General features: G+C 43.3%; 1 protein-coding gene across 1 annotated transcript; it reads right to left on the bottom strand.

Moving 5' to 3' along the window:
- Positions 1-290: 290 nt before the first annotated feature.
- Positions 291-14743, bottom strand: DUS1L (dihydrouridine synthase 1 like). Its single transcript, XM_005144209.3, has 13 exons — positions 14386-14743; positions 12053-12161; positions 11290-11340; positions 9128-9240; positions 8297-8379; positions 8033-8136; positions 6992-7136; positions 6271-6367; positions 5828-5916; positions 4568-4728; positions 4008-4045; positions 1067-1142; positions 291-794 (listed from the first exon to the last, which is right to left on the bottom strand). Exons 1-13 carry the CDS (start codon positions 14620-14622, stop codon positions 634-636), a joined length of 1464 nt encoding a protein of 487 aa, XP_005144266.2. The 5' UTR covers positions 14623-14743; the 3' UTR covers positions 291-633.
- Positions 14744-16283: the final 1540 nt, after the last annotated feature.

Genomic DNA, 16283 nt, shown 5'->3' with positions numbered 1-16283 from the left:
CATAAAGTTGGTTCTGACAGTTTCTGACAACCCTCTCTGTTACAGATTTCATTTTGTGCCAGCCTTCGGATCATGTGAGACAGTTAAGTTTTGTACTGTAGGAAACTAATAATTGTTAATATACAATCTCATTACAGCAGCATCTTGTACTTTTACATTCACATTTTCAAAGTACAGCTAGATTCTTTTTTGCATTTGAAAATGTGGCCTGTGGAAGCTCAGACAAACGTGACACATTTTCTGCTAGTGAAGAAGTCATTGACATTACTGTTTTTAGCACACCAGAAGGCTGGTCTAATACAAGAAATTTATTCCCCAATATTAAAAACAGGAGGTGAAGGGTTAATGAACATACAAGAGGCAGATTGTGATGGCAGCTTATATAGGTTGCCCCCACCCAAAAAAAGCAGCATTTTCATTCTTTAAAACACAGCATGAGAAATTTAATTGTACCCTTTTTATTTCAAATGCAGGGTAATTCCCTGAGTAAGCAGCATTTTACTTAAAACTTTTCAAGAACTTACTTAAAGTAAATCTGAGGAACAAGTTTGCACAGCTGACGGTGAGCTGGAGATGGCGTGTTCCTTGGCCCAGGGAAGCAGAGGTCTGGCAGAGCTCTTTAACTGGGCATTGTCAAAGCTTCAACACTGCACTGTCACAAGCCTCCTTCAGTACAGCAGTCTCCCCCACATCTACGTCTCCTCTCCGACTGACCTCTGGGTTTTGAATTACTCTTTGACTACTCTGCCATAAAAGGGATTTTTCATATTTGGTCTTAAAAAGTAAGCCATGACCTGAAGAAGCAAGAATGGGGAAAAACAAACGAACAAACCCAAAATGAGATGACTGCACTGGTAAACAGAACAGCTCATTCCTTACAGTTGCAAAGAATGGGTTCTCATAGTCTGGACACTGTGCATCCCAAGGCTGTAGATTTTAACACCAACAGCTCCTCCCCTCCTCTTCCCCCCCCCCCCCCCCCCCCCCCCAAAAGAAAAAGCTTAAAGCAATGAACATACGTGGAAATGAGACATTTGCTCAGTGACTTGAAGGAGGCTGCACTTACCTGGGCAGTCTGCTGTTGCTTTGAATGCACTTTTCTTACAGCAGCCTCGGCACATGTTAAACACACATTTATTGCCCTGGGGTGGGGGATAAAGAAGTTAGGATCAGTCAAAATAAAATTATTAGTGCTTACTACAATAAGCAACTTACAACAATAAGCAACAATACAGCTCTGCCCATTCAGACCTTGGAAAAATACCATGAACTTGTGTATTAGGCAGTCACACCTCAGTCTAATGAAGATGACAGAGCTGATGTCATATGAGGGGGAGCCCCAGCTCTCAACTGTATATAGAGAACAAAAACCAAAGCCAAAAACAATTACCTAAAACCAAGACAAACAGAAAAATTCCAGACTCAACTTCCACAGCATCTGTAATGTACTGGGCAGCCTGAGCTGCACAATACAAGCAGGTAAGTGCCGTCAGTGCTTTGGAACAGCACTGACATTTGTTGCATGTGAGCTTCTTGTAGTTCTCTCCAAAAGTAGATGTGAAGCATGGTGCCTGACATGCTTCTTACCATCTATAGCTATGCCTAAAGCAAATGTTACCACAGGAATTATTTCCCTACCTGCAGTGTAAAAATGGACCTGAGTATATATTAAAATATAATGTATGACCCTTAGGGGACAGCAGCAGTTGAGTCTTGGAAAGCTGACACTTGCATTTAGCAATCTGGGTGGCTACAGTGCTTTGGTTCACACTTTGTTTTGTTCTCCCCTAATTCCATGACACAGCTTAGAAACACATGATCTTGGGGAGGGAAATAAAATAGACTGGGTCACAAGATTTCAAGGGCTGTCTGCACCATTACAGTGATGTACGAGCAAAACAAAAATGAGACTAAGCCCAGCTTCAGACAGGTCTGTTGATGGACCAAGCAGTGTCAGCTGGATTAGCAATTAAACAGGGTGGCTTATGAAAGCAGGCCAGCTGAGTGCTCAGTGTTCTCCCAGCAATGCACACAGCAAGAAATACACTGTCTCTTGTAGCTGCAGCTCCAAACTGAGCCCTAGCTGCTGGTTTTAAGGTGCTACAACTGTTGCAAAAGGGAACAACACCACATGCTGTAATGCTACTTTTCAGCTAGAACACAAAATTATTGCTTGCATTTTATAATGCTTGCTACTATCCCTTGTATGCACGGGTATATTAGCAGCAATAAATATACTCTGCTCACACAGCAACATCTCCCTGTCACGGAAATACCTATAGTCCCCAGGAGGAAATAAACAAAAAAACCCCAACCAAACATGACCCAAACGAACTCTTTTCACATATAAAATATTTCAAGTTTCAAAAATACATATGCTGTACACAACCTGGAAAACAATTTGTTTAACATTGCTAATGGTGAAAGTTGATGAGAATCTGCTAGCAAAAACAGCTGAGAAAAATGAGCTGCTCATTCTTGTTCTGATTAAGGGCATAGATGCAAAAGCAACAGATTGCTGCCTGACACTTACTACAGGCTATACTGCCATGACACTGACAGTATTTGCATTAGTACATCAGTAACTACACCAGTTATGCAAATTCTTGATCCTTGCAGAAAAACACCACCCACCACTAACCCTAGTAAAAGGGGGTTGGTTTTTAATTTCACAGTATAATATATACGTGTAATTACTGGGAGTCTGGAGATTTGTTTCCAGGAGATCTTGGGAAGTTCATCTGATGCACTCAACTCTCTTAGTGATAAATATCCTCAGCAGTAAAACTGTACTTTTTTGGAAAGGAAGACAAATGATCTCAAAGACCCTACTTATGGTAGTGGGTTTTGTGCAGCACCTTTACCTCTGCTTATCGTTAAGAGGCTTTTGCCCAAGTATGAACTTTTTTCCCCTATGTATCAGCAGGACTTGGTAGGTGTGCATTACTGAACACTGTCATGCACCTATCTCAGGATTCAGAATCACAGAATAGTTTGGGTTGGAAGGGACCCTGCAGTGAACAGGGACATCTTTCTCTAGATCAGGTTGCTCAGAGCCCTGTCCAACCTGATCCTTCCTGGAATGGGCCATATACCACCTCTCTGGGCAAGCTGTGTCAGTGTTTCTCCACCCTCATGGTAAAAAATTACTTCCATATATCTAATGTGAATCTGCCCTCTTTTAGTGTAAACCCATGACCTCTTGTTCTATTGTAACAGGCCCTACTAAAAAGCCTGTCACCACCTTTCTTGTAAGTCTCCTTTCAGTACTGAAAGGTTACAATAAGGTCTCCTCAAAGTCTTCTCTAGGCTGAACAACCCCAACTCTCTCAGGTTTTCCGCATAGAGATGCTCCAATCCTCTACCACTTCTGTAGCCCCCCTCTAGGCTTGCTGCAACAAGTCCATGTCTTTCCTGTGCTGAGGACTCCAGACCTGGATGCAGTACTTCAGGTGAGGACTCACTAGAGCAGAGGGGCAGAATCACTTCCCTTGACCTGCGGCCCTGTGCCTCTGGATGCAGCCCAAGATACAATTTGCCTTCTGGGCTGCAAGTGCACATTGCCTGCTCATGTCCAGCTCTTCATCCACCAGCCAAGTCCTTCTCCTCAGGGCTGCTCCTAATCCTCTCAGCCCCAGCCTGTATTGATACCAGGGGCTGCCCTAGCCCAGGTGCAGGAACTTGCATTTGGCCTTGTTCAGCTTCATGAGGTTCACATAGGCCCAGTTCTTGAGTTTGCCCAGGTCCCTCTGCAGGGCATCCCTTCCCTCACAAGTGTCAACCATACCACTCAGCTTCATGTCATCTGTGAACCTGCTGAGGTTGCCCTCTATCCCACAGTCTTATGTCACTGTTGAAGATATTAAACAGTACTGGTCCCAGTGTGGACCCCTGTGGAATGCCACTCATCACTGTTCTCCATTTGGACACTGAGCCATTGACCACTTCATGGTCATTTAATTTCCATTTAACAGAAATGCTCTAATGGACCACTGGCATTGACTTACCTTAGGGTTTCCACATTGATCACATTTTGCATATTTGGCTAGAAAAAGAGAGAGGATTTCAGCAATGGTATTTTTATGTGGAAGAAAGTAAACCAACCCAAACAAAGCAGCATCAGCTTGACACTTCCCTAGCGAGAGAGACTTCTTTAAATTAAAATACAGTACTTCAAAGAACAGTGCAAAGGTCAAGGACTTTTTAAGTGCCTCTAACCTAAATCCAAACACGGAAAATTGTAATTCTCAAGTCAAGTGTAAGAGAGGAGGACAACTGCTTTAAATGCCCAGGCAAATTCAGATACCAGTGACAGCTAAAATTTAGTCTGTAAAAGCATTCTGATCTTAAAAAAGATGGTTATAGTGGATCAGTGACCTTTAATCCTTGTTTTCTTTAGTAATGAACATAAACTGAATCACATTTCCTACTACCAAAATTTCCCAGTAATCCTCCCTATTTAAAGGAATTTCTACAACTACATGAACAAGGAAAATAAGCAGTGGCTATTTATGTCAAATGGGATATCAGCACCTTTCCAAGCATTAACCCAATAAATGGAACTTACGTTTTAAAGATGGATCAAAGCTTTTATTTGGGTTTCTCAGCTTCTTTTTTTGTTTATTCTTTGACAGAAGCTCAGCATTTCCATCTTCCTCCTCTTCCAAAGCACGTTTTCCTCGCACACCTTTTTCACTGGCTCCGTTCTCCTTGCATCTCTCCTTTGGCCTGAAACAGTGAACATCACCATAAATTGGCTGCAGTTAACAAGCAGGTGATCCCCAGATGCTGTTCTGGTTTACTGAAATTGGGTAAACTCTAAACTTTTCTGTTCCTGTGTGATGTACTCTAGGTTACCCTGCTCTTGCAGGGGGGTTGGACTAGATGATCTTTTGAGGTCCCTTCCAACCCTTGGGATTCTGTGATTAGGCTGAGAAAGTTGGGGCTGTTCAGCCTGGAGAAGAGAAGGCTGCATGGAGACCTCAGAGCAGCCTTCCAGTATCTGAAGGGGGCCTACAGAGATGCTGGGGAGGGACCCTTCATTAGGACTGTAGTGACAGAACAAGGGGTAATGGGTTGAAACTTAAACAGCTGAGGTTTAGATTGGATATAAGGAAGAAATTCTTTACTGTTAGGGTGGTGAGGCACTGGAATGGGTTGCCCAGGGAGGTTGTGAATGCTCCATCCCTGGTGGTGTTCAGGGCCGGGCTGGATGGAGCCTTGGGTGATATGGTTTAGTGTGAGGTGTCCCTGCCCATGGCAGGGGGGTTGGAACTGGATGATCTTAAGGTCCTTTCCAACCCTAACTATTCTATAATTATGGCAAAATTACGGGAAAGTGTCACTGCCCATAGAAGTGGAACAGAAGAAGTGAACTTTTTTGTTATCATTGGCAATTAGTACCAGACACACTGTCTTCAGCACAATTTTCACTACAGGAAGGGAGTAAGTTATGTGAAAAGTCTGTCCATACAACAAAAGCATCCTTTATAGAATACAGTTTAGTTCTCATCTTTGCTACCCTGGCAGTTATCTGCAACATCCATGTTACATATAACGATATAATGATAAAGCACTGTCAGGTAGCGTATTTGTTGCTCATCAGGTTCTCTTTCTGCTCTGCAGAGGAGAAGATGCATACAATGAGCAATATCCCCATGAACAAAGCAACAATCCAGAAAAAAAGAAATGAGAACAAAACCAACCCAAAGTCTTCATTTATTTTCAAATATAAGCTTCTAGAACAGACTTGGGTGGCTCTGTACTGATGACAGGATAGGTGGGAAAGGCCTATGGGTCTCTGTCCATGTTAAAATAACTAACTTACCCCGGCCTGATGTATGGCTGACAGATCCAGTGGAAGAAAGGTAACCCTTCTTTTGGCTTTTCTCCTTCTTTCTGATTAGCTATTTCTTCCTGCAGTATAGAGTTACAGTCAGTTTCCCTGACGTTCTCAGGCAACACTCTTAAATAATATTTCAAACTTCAGGAAACCACAAACTGGAATTTCAAGTGACAGTTACTGACAGTTAAATATAGGCAAAAAAACTTCTACTAAGAGATATTAATTGAAGCAGATTTGTAACTCTTAAATCCTTTGTAAAACTGTTCAGACTTTGGGGGCTGCTACTGTAGTAAACTATCAACATCAAGGTTGGTAAGCCACAAAGTTTCAATGAAGAGACTAACAGACATCAACTGTATTACATACATGGTAAGTTCCCACCAAGTGCAGACAGTGTTCTGGGAGATTAGGACCCATCTTAGTACCTGGCATCGTAGTTTCAGCTCCCTGTTGACATCTACAATGCCCTCTAGAGTCTTCACTTTTGCTAATTCTTCACGCAGTTGCTGGTAAACTTGAAGCCTGAGGCAAATCCCAAACATCAAGTCATTTTATTCATTATTTCTACACTGAGATCAACTGAAAATATATTTATAACAGCTTTTCACAGATTTCTCTTTCTGCACTTGCCTTAGGTAGAAGCTTATCTTCTTTCTTGTAAGTCCAGAGAAAACCACACCTACCCACTTCTCTTTTGCAAATAAATACTTGGCATACAACCAAGGTACTTTGAGATAAGCTAACATGAATACACAGTGCATCAGCTACTCCTCAGTAACTGCCCATGGCCATGCTCTTACTCCACAACAAATGCAAGCCAACTTGTCTCACACTGAACAAGGAGTTAGTTAACTCGTGTTTGCCACAAAGTGCATATGTGCATCTGGGCAATTACCACATGGTAGTTGACATACTGTGAGCTCACAACCTAGTTATCTTGTGGCAACTTGTGCATTCTCGATGCCCTGTTTTCCAGATGTGCAGTGAAGGGTAAAGGCCTCAGCCCACATTCTGTCCAGCCAGGGCCAGGAAAGAAAACCTTGCAGCATACTCATTCTGGCCAAACAAATCCTTGTCTAGAAAACCCAGATACTTGCTAAGCAAGATGAGCCCTGAAAACATGAAGAGTTCTCTGGAGATACTCACGTGTGATGCCAGAGCTTGAAGAGATGAGCCCTAACATAAGACAATGGACAAGGGTACTTCTGCACTATCTCCAGATACTCCTCAGCCATCTCCCACACCAATGGGTTTCGGCCCTCAAACAAAGCTGGGTTATGGAGATTACCTTCTAGGGAATGAAAAGAAATACTCAAACTTCTATTTCAGGATTGAATGAGAAAACAAAAACTAGGCTCTGGAGCATCATCAGCTCTGTTGTGATTCCACCAGCCAGACACAGACACATCACCCATGTACTCAAAGAGGAACACAGGGTACATAAAACTCTAGTCTGACCTCAGGATACTACATTTGACTACAGTTCTTAATTGAGCCAAATAGCTCATATCTAATTAAAGTACATTTTCCAGAAAGGCATCCAATCTTAACACAAAGACAGTTAAAAAAAATTGACAAATAGAAAAATCACTGCTTTTGTTGCCCAGTTGTTAAATATTTGGACAGCGGATGTCCTGTCTTATGTCTGTCTTAACATTCATGTGGCCTAAGCTTACAGATACTGCTTCTCACTAGAAGAAATGATTCATTAACTGTGCAAGTGATTGGAAGCTTTTTCTGATGTCTGTCCTAGCTCTTCCTGTAGGAAGCTATGTCAGTTCTTTCTTGTCCCAACCCAACATGAAACATCTCCAGGAATATTAATCAGCAGATGCACATCCTGCATCAAGATCCATTCAAAAACTGTTGCATTGATTAACAGATGTCATGAAAATATTTCAGGACAACAGGAGTCCCACATGCCTTTGTCAAGTAATTAGATTTGAGCTGTCCACTCAACGGTACTAGAAGTCCAACATAACAATTCTTACATATCTTAAGTGATTCCTGGTCCTGGTAAGAAATAGCCAGTCTAAGAAGAGGGCGAATGGCCACTCAGTTTTCATTCAAAGCTGTTCACCAAGTCAGTCTGACATAAGCTTTTAATGAATGTATATGGGGCTGCTAAGAGAGTAAGAAATAGTTTGTATTTGTATTTTCACCTGAGTAAAAATTCATTTTATTTACCTGCACTCATGACACCATGCACTCCTGTTTTACGGATACATTCTTCAACATCACTGAGACACTGGATGTTTCCATTTGCAAATACAGGAATGTTTACAGCTTTTCTATACCAGTGAATAAAACAGATGCATAAAATTGAGAATTAGAGTCAACCCAGAAATTCTACTGCTGTCACACATAAACTTGTTTGCTCTTCAATCCACTTAAAATCTACCTTCATCATCTGTTAGCAGAATTCCAGCGAGATGAGCACTGCTCACTGACCTGACAGCCTGAATGTGCTCCCAGGACGCCACGCCAGCAAGCGGTCCCTTCTGTTCTTTAGTACGGCCATGCACAGTCAGCAGCTAGAACACAAAGTTACATTTACTTTTCATGTGCATGAACCACTGGACAAACCAACTGACAAAAATTCCCTTTCACGCCATACACTTCACGGATGCCACTGAATTCCCACTGCTATTTCAACAGCGCAATGACTTTGGTATCACAGAGAGGTGTCAGCAGCTCACCTACCATGGCGTGGTCTTAGGCTTCTTTCAGCTTGCTATTCCACAGCATGACAAGATCATATCTCAGGAGGACCTATAGATTTCCTCCTCTATTGGCTCCTATTTGTGATTCACTTTGGAATTTGTGGTATATTGATCTGGCTTGCTCCTCAGCAGAAGGTCTGAATACTGTCAGTACTGGCTCTAACCACAGCATCTCTTCCTATTTAACTGGAGTTAACTCCTAGAAAGCTGCCTATTTCCTCACTAGTGGCAGTCATCTTTGATATTAGGTTTTTATTATAGCCCTGTGGATTTCATGCACTCACACTGCCTCCTGCAGCACTACATTAGACTGAGATGCTCAGCCACAGTGAAGGATGCCACCCTGAGCAGTGATTACAAGAGAGACTCTGAAATCGTGATGTCTTCTATATCACACTATTGGCCTGCTGCCTACAACTGCAAATATATAAAGTCTCTCTGCATCCCATCTTTCCTCTTTGTAAAATGATGGAGCCTATTCATCTCTACCGTAATCCAAGATGCTTTACAAAGAGTCGCGTGTCCAATGCAAGAGTACAGGGAGCAGCTGCTACCTTACCTGGCATCCAGCCTTCTCCAGCATCTGTGCATACTTCACCGTCTTGTCAATTTCTGGGAAAACGCGGATTTTGCATGTGATGGGAACAGAGAGCTTCTCATTCGCCAGCAAAACTGGGGAAGATTGAAAAGACACATAAGTGGGCTGCACAATGTTATGAAAAGTGCCTACTCTCTTCAACATCCTCAAGATACTGGGTGTGGTATGGAAAAAGCCAGAAAAGTTAATGCTAGGCAGTTATCACAGCTTAAACAATCAGTAGTGTCCTCTGCAATCCTTATTGCACAGGTTAATCAAGTAATAGTAAAATATGAAGCACAAAATCTGCATTCTAACAAAAAGGCATAAAATAGTCAATATTTAACAGTCCTAATGCTTCCACCACATCAAAACCTACACTTTCAAGGACCATCCCCTCAAATCTTCATCACTGATACAAATTTACTGTAATCACAGGCTATTGTACTCTTCCTACTCTGCCAGTAACATTAATACTCTTTTGTCCACCTTTTCCTACAAGAGATGCTCTGCTTCTTTCCATATCTTCACACAAACAGTCATGACAAGTAGAGTCTTGTCCATGGCCAACAGAGACTTATCAACTGAATTTGACAACTGTGGACCCAGTTTAATAGTAAATGTAGGTTACAGAATCAGGATGAAATCTAGACCATATTAAACTCCCATAGTGTTTACACAGTGCATGAAATGGGAAAACTACTGAAAAGATCGCTAACAAAGCCAACAGAAAAACACTGAGCAATGGCACGCTTGAAATTCTCTTTACTTCCAGAGCTTGGATGTATAATACAGCCACCTGCTGTGTTCTAACTCAAATCCTAAGAGCCCTATTGATAGGTAGCTTCTATCACCCTTTCAAACGAACAATTAAGGTGTATACAGGCATAAGCAGAAAAGAGTACTCCATCATATTAGAAAAGGATGGCGGAGAAGGAGGAAGAGGAAGCTCTGACCTCTTTTCATACAACAGCCTAATAAGACAACTCTCTTACTAGACAGCCTGGATTCTCACCCAACTGGATGACCTGGGTTCTCTTCTCACCTTGAGGCTGTTCTGATTTGTACCTTTCACTTCTAAGAAAGGTGCCCTAACAACCACATTACATGCTGGGCAGAAAAGCACTGTCTAGCCTTCCAGGGTCTCAACAGTGTCTGTGCCAAACATCATTCAAGATTCCCTGGACCACAGAGAACACAAACTAAAGTACTCTAATTTCACAGAATTCAGACACTTGCTCTGAAGTGGGGTGAAAGCACATTCTTAGCTATACTCAGTGACCAAAACCTTGCTTTTTAAATCAATTCTGAATGTATTAAAGAGAACAAAAAAAAACCCCAATACTGTTCACAACTGCTACCAGTAGTCTGAAAACAAGCTACACAAATTAGAAGAGAAGCACAACTTGCTATGGTGTGGACAGAAAGGTATGCTGAGTTGATCAGAAAAGGGCAGCTGTACCTTCAAGTAGAAAAAACTCCTGGCTCCTGAGAACTTAGAAGTTAATAAGTATGGCACTGGGAGTTCTGCTGTTTCATAGAATCCCAGACTGGTTTGGGCTGGAAGGGACCTTAAAGATCATCTGTTTCCAACCCCCGGCCACAGGCAGGGACACCTTCCACTGGAGCAGCTGCTCCAAGCCCCTGTGTCCAGCCTGGCCTTGAACACTGCCAGGGATGAGGCAGCCACAGCTTCTCTGGGCACCCTGTGCCAGCGCCTCAGCACCCTCACAGGGAAGAATTTCTGGACTCTAAAAAAAGTCTATAAAGGATTTCCAACTCTGGTTTCTAGAGCTGGAGAGACATTAAGCCATCATCAGACTGGGGCTTCACTGACTAACTTTCACCTAAAGTGTTTCAGGTACTAAAGTCTTTTAGCAGATCTAGAATAAGTCTGTAGTGGGATACTATCAAGAATTTTGAGGGTGCCACTGCAATACAGTAAGAAAGAAAGAAAGAAAGAAAGAAAGAAAGAAAAGAAACCAAAACCAAACCAAACCAGCAAAACACAAACACAACCCTCCCCAAAGAAACATGCTGCACCTCCTTTCCCCCAAACCCATAAACCTCCTCTCAGTAATGAGTTCATCCTATTCCCACTCAAAGTGAAGTCTCTCTAAAGTGAGGCCTCTTTAAAGACTTACTCATTCTCTGAAGAAGATCCCATTCCTCTTGCAGAAATGCTCCGTAGTGACCTATGATCAAATAACATGACAGACTTGTAGAGAAGACCAAGATTCATAAACATTCAGATACAAAGATCCAGACACTCATATGCCTCTGGAAGCAGAGTTGCTCTGCCCTGCCCAAACTGGAACAGTTGAGTCATTCTGTCCCCCATGCCACCCTAGATTTACAGGACAAACAATGAATCCCCACAACCTACTTCCACTGCTACTCCCTAAGGCTGTTGTGTTGACACTAGCAGCTCAAAGTCCAACTTTCAGGGGTTTATATCAGGTGTATAAAAATTCCCTTCAGGATAAAACCCAATCAGACTGAAAGATCTATTTGCTCTGTACACCACTGATCACTTCCTATTAGTCCTTGAAAGACATTTTAGAAGAGGAATGAGCAGTTACTGAACAAATCTCTTCTCAACAGCCTAACTTATTCAAGATTTTCAAACACCGGTTCTGGTTTTCAAACACTGGTTCTGGTTTTCAAACACAGCTATCTTTGCAATACCTCTTAGGGATCCAGTAGGTGTTATTCTTTTATATGCTAATGTGAATAAACTCTGTGCAAGTATCAAGGAAACAGGAGACTCTATGCTCCTGCATAACATAATTTTAAAGGCAGTGTTGCAAAATTTGTTTCATTTGGTCTTCCTGGTGTTTTACTAGCAACATTCACATTTGAAATGTACCATTTCTCTATTTATGCAGGACTCAGATCTGCACGTACCTCTCTTTGCAATCATTTGGGGGCAACCCAGATTTAGGTCTATGGCATCGCAATAATCCTGAGCCAACAGTGCTGCTTGGACAAACACTTCAGGGTCATTGGCACAGAACTGAGAAAGACAAAAAAAAAGTGGAATAATTAGGCAATAGCTTTCTTGAAGTACTGACAACACATTAAGACATAGTTATGAAGCAATCTACTTGCTACAGAAAACAGGCATAATATGCACAGTTAGTAACAGCAAACACCATTTCCCAAAAAAAAACCCACCACAGACAAAACCTGTGACATTCACCTGGTAAAGATCCTCAAACTTCAAATAAAAACATGAGAAAGATGAGCATTCAAGAGGCAAAGAAATATTTATAGAGTATTTGACATGTAATATCCAAGAAACAGATGGAACACTTAAGATCCCCTGCAGAACAAAATGCTATAGCATTTAATACATAAAGGTCATGCAGAAGGAAAGAGTTATCTGTGGTGTCTCTGGGTCTTCAGACAATTCAAACTTTGTATATACCACTAAGTACCACTGCCTCTCAAATGAATTCATGTTTGTGTGGAATGTGAAACAGACACACTGGGCTGATAATCAAACGTTCAGTCTTAAATATAATTAATATTACATGTAAAACACTGCAAAAATCAATTTATTGAGGAAAAGGTTCATTTGAAACTGCTTTGTTGAACAGAACAGTAATGGACTATTATTCTCATTCATGCTTTTAAGCTGATTTTAAGTTCATTATTAACAAAAAACAATGTCACTGTGCTTTTAAATAACATGGATTTCAACTCAAACACATGTGAGCAGAAGATGTCACTTAAGTGCTACAGAACTGTGTAAACTATGTAACTAAAACAAGAAAAGGCATTTCCTTCTCTGAGATGTTTAAAACAGTAGAAAAGCTCCAACCATGCCACATCAGTGAGGATTATTAGACAGTAAAACCCACAACCCACAGGCCTGGCAGGGCTCAGAAACACCTCTGCTCAATCTGTTTCCAAGAGTCTGTGACCAAAACCCAAACCTGCCCAGAAATACTGCAGAACTCGGTAAGGATTACTGTGCTGGGTCAAGTGAAGATCTAGTCAGCTCTGTGCCTTATGTTCAATAGTGGACAGTGCAAAAGATAATGTAGCAAGCTCACAGTAACTGCCTCTCTTCAGGTAGGCCTGCCCTGAACACAGTTTACTGAGCTGAAGATCTGTGTTCAAAAGACTTAGAGCTTTCTAAGACTAGAACTCTGCCACCTGTCTTTTTCTGTGGCAAAAGAAAGTACCTCTCTTAGAAAAAGAGAATACACAAAGCTTTACTGAGACAGAACAAAGGTCCACCTCATCCTGCTCTGGTAACAGTCAACAACAGATGACTAGGGAACAGCAGAAACTGGTTCTTTGGAAGAAAACGTCTTCTTTGGAAGCAGAAGTGGTGTTTGCTCAACACAAGAGTTTTCCTTCATTTGCTTTCTAAACTCAGGTAATCTTTCAGCATCCACTACATCCCACGGTAATAATTTTCAAAGTTTATCACTACCTTTATTTAACATTTGTTTCCCATCCATCTTCAAGTTTTACTTTCACAGACTTTTCTTATCTCTCCCCTCATCAGGGGAGACACTTTTCTTCCAGGGCGAAGAGTCCTCATTCATTTAACTGCTCCACATGTAGAAACCACACAGTTCCTCTACCCATGCTGGCTGTCTTTCCCTGCATTCAGCTCTGCAGTCCTCTCCTTTGTGAGTACCTCACAAGGTATTCAAGAAGCAGAAGCAACACAACCTTTAAAGTGTGTCCTATATTCCTTGCCTCTTTTTTCTACAGCTATGCACTGAGCTCACTTTTTCAGAGTACTACTCAAAACTCTGTGATCCTCCCTGAATGGTGTCACATCTGGAACAACCCTTGACTCCAGAAGACCAGCTACAGCTTATGTCTAAAGATGAGGGGTAGAGGTCTGAAACCCTGTGAGAAGTCTAGTGCACCAGGCCTCTGTGGTTAAGATACCAAATCCCCTTCGCTACACAAGGGATAAACAGAAAAACACACTTACCTTCATGAGCTAAGCACTGTTAGCAGTATTTAGGGGAAGAAAATGAGATTTCTGTCATCCCATATAACCAGGTATATATATATATACACACACATACAGGTAACACCGACCGGCTTGAACTCATGAGAACTTGGAAAACGTCTGGATTTGTCAGCACAGACGGGGTGGATGACAAAGGTGTATCCGGCCATGCCGACCTGCTTTCGGCAAGGAGAGCCCCGCGGAGCCCTCCCCGGCAGTGCCCGCCGCCGCTCCGGGCTGCCCGGGCCGCACTCACCTGCACGATGAGCGGGCGGTCCTCCGGACAGGCCTCGTCGTAGAGGTTCTCCCGGCGGTAGTTGGCGTCCCTGAGGAAGACCTGGGCGTGCAGCATGGGCGTGTAGCAGAGCTGGGCTCCGTGGCGGCGGCTCAGCAGCCTCCAGGCCAGCTCGCTCTGGTCCACCATGGGCGCCACCACGTAGTGCGCGCTCCGCAACGTCTCCCTCCAGAAGGCCTCTCCGCGCAGCTTCGGCATCTCTCACCGGCCGCGGGGCTGCGGCTGCTGCCGCCCCTCGCCGCCGCCTGAAGCCCGGGGGCTGGCGCGATCGCGGGGCCCCGTCAGGGCACGGCGCCGGCCGGACGGTGCCACCGCCATCTCGCTCCGGTCGGCTCCGCGGTGCGCTTGCGGCGGCGTCCCCTCCGGAAACCGCGGCGCTGCGAGGAGGGGCCGCGCACTGAAGAGTCCGGGCGTCCGCAGGGCCGGGGTGTGGCGCGGGGGGGGCGCGCTACCATCTTCCATTGCCTTCACTTCCAGAGGCATAAACAACCCATACTGGTATTTTAAACATGCGGCCTCTCTAATTCCCCTTCACCCACCCCCATCTCGTAAGCAGCTGCTCCAGAATTTGTTTGGGGTTTGGCTTTTTTTCCTTCCTTTCTTTTGAGCCGAGTTGCTGGCAATGGCCTGATCTTCAGCGACAGTAACGAACGGCAGGAGGAAACCGCCTGCTTCCTGTATCACTGCTCTGCCTTAAATGCTTTGGGTTATACTTGACTTCCCCCTCAGCACTGGAAAGCTTCTCTGGTCGTGCTGTTTGGTCACCAGTTCTTGCATGTTTTAGGCATTGTCTTTGGCAAGACAGGCATATTTCTTTCTCCTCAGGGAAATGGTAGAAAAGAAAACAAAAGAATAGCTTTCCTATTTTTCCGATTAAGGCTATATTGCAGATTTAAGGTATACTGCCCACGATTTCAGAGCAGCAATGTGTTTGTGAACCTACTAAGTTTACAGGGCCAATAGGGCACTGTGTTTTTTGGTCTCAAGATTAAGCCCAGCCTGGTGTAGAGAAGCCTATGAGAAGCTAGCTGAAAAGGAGAATGGAAAGTGAGTAGCAGTTGACAAGAGAAACCCGCACTGCAATTGCATATAGAAGGGTAGATGTGAAGGACTTGACTTCTGCCCTTCTCAAGGCAAACAACTGTAGTTTTCAGTTTTGCAGGATGTGTATTACTGTTCCACCTCTGCCTATCTGATGGACGGGTGAGAAACAAGAAGCAGTGCCAGCACTAGGAAGGTTTTTCTTTTCGGCACACTGTGTTCAGCAGCCAGTTACAGAATGTGCTACAGGACAGCAGCTCAGTTAAACAATTATGGGGGGGGAGGGAATCAAACCCAAACCAACCTTTTCAAGTAACAACCAAAGCAACATTGAGATCATATAGACTGTTAAAAAAATCCTTGAGGAACTTCTATTACTAAACCAGTTATCTTCAAGCTTTGCTTAGATGAGACCATGAACTTTTATCTTTATACAGAACACTCATCCACCTCCTACGCCAAGGGCTGGAACAGTGTAAGTCCTTGCTCCCTCCCATTTGTTAGATTTGTTGAAACATTTTAGCACAGAACTATTGTAGTTTGTCTGCTTAAAGTTTAATCATAGACTCATAGAATAGTTAGGGTTGGAAAGGACCTTAAGATCGTTCAGTTCCAACCCCCCTGCCATGGGCAGGGACACCTCACACTAAACCATATCACCCAAGGCTTCATCCAACCTGGCCCTGAACACCACCACGGATGGAGCATTCACAACTTCCCTGGGCAACCCATTCCAGTGCCTCACCACCCTTACAGTAAAGGATTTCTTCCTTAGATCCAGTCTAAACCTCTGCTGTTTCAGTTTCAACCCATTACCC

Source organism: Melopsittacus undulatus, chromosome 11 (genome assembly GCF_012275295.1).
Source record: "Melopsittacus undulatus isolate bMelUnd1 chromosome 11, bMelUnd1.mat.Z, whole genome shotgun sequence".
NCBI classification, from domain to species: Eukaryota; Metazoa; Chordata; class Aves; order Psittaciformes; family Psittaculidae; genus Melopsittacus; species Melopsittacus undulatus.
The sequence above is the reverse complement of the archived record's forward strand: the minus strand, read 5'-3'. Positions and strand labels throughout refer to the sequence as shown.

Coding starts and splice junctions, on each gene's coding strand:
- DUS1L (XM_005144209.3), bottom strand. CDS start 14,622: ATGCCGAAGCTGCGCGGAGAGGCCTTCTGGAGGGAGACGTTGCGGAGC. Junction 8,380..9,127: donor TGGAGAAGGCTGGATGCCAG/GTAAGGTAGCAG, acceptor TTTGTGTTCTAG/CTGCTGACTGTGCATGGCCG. Junction 795..1,066: donor AGCAACAGCAGACTGCCCAG/GTAAGTGCAGCC, acceptor TTGCTTCTTCAG/GTCATGGCTTACTTTTTAAG.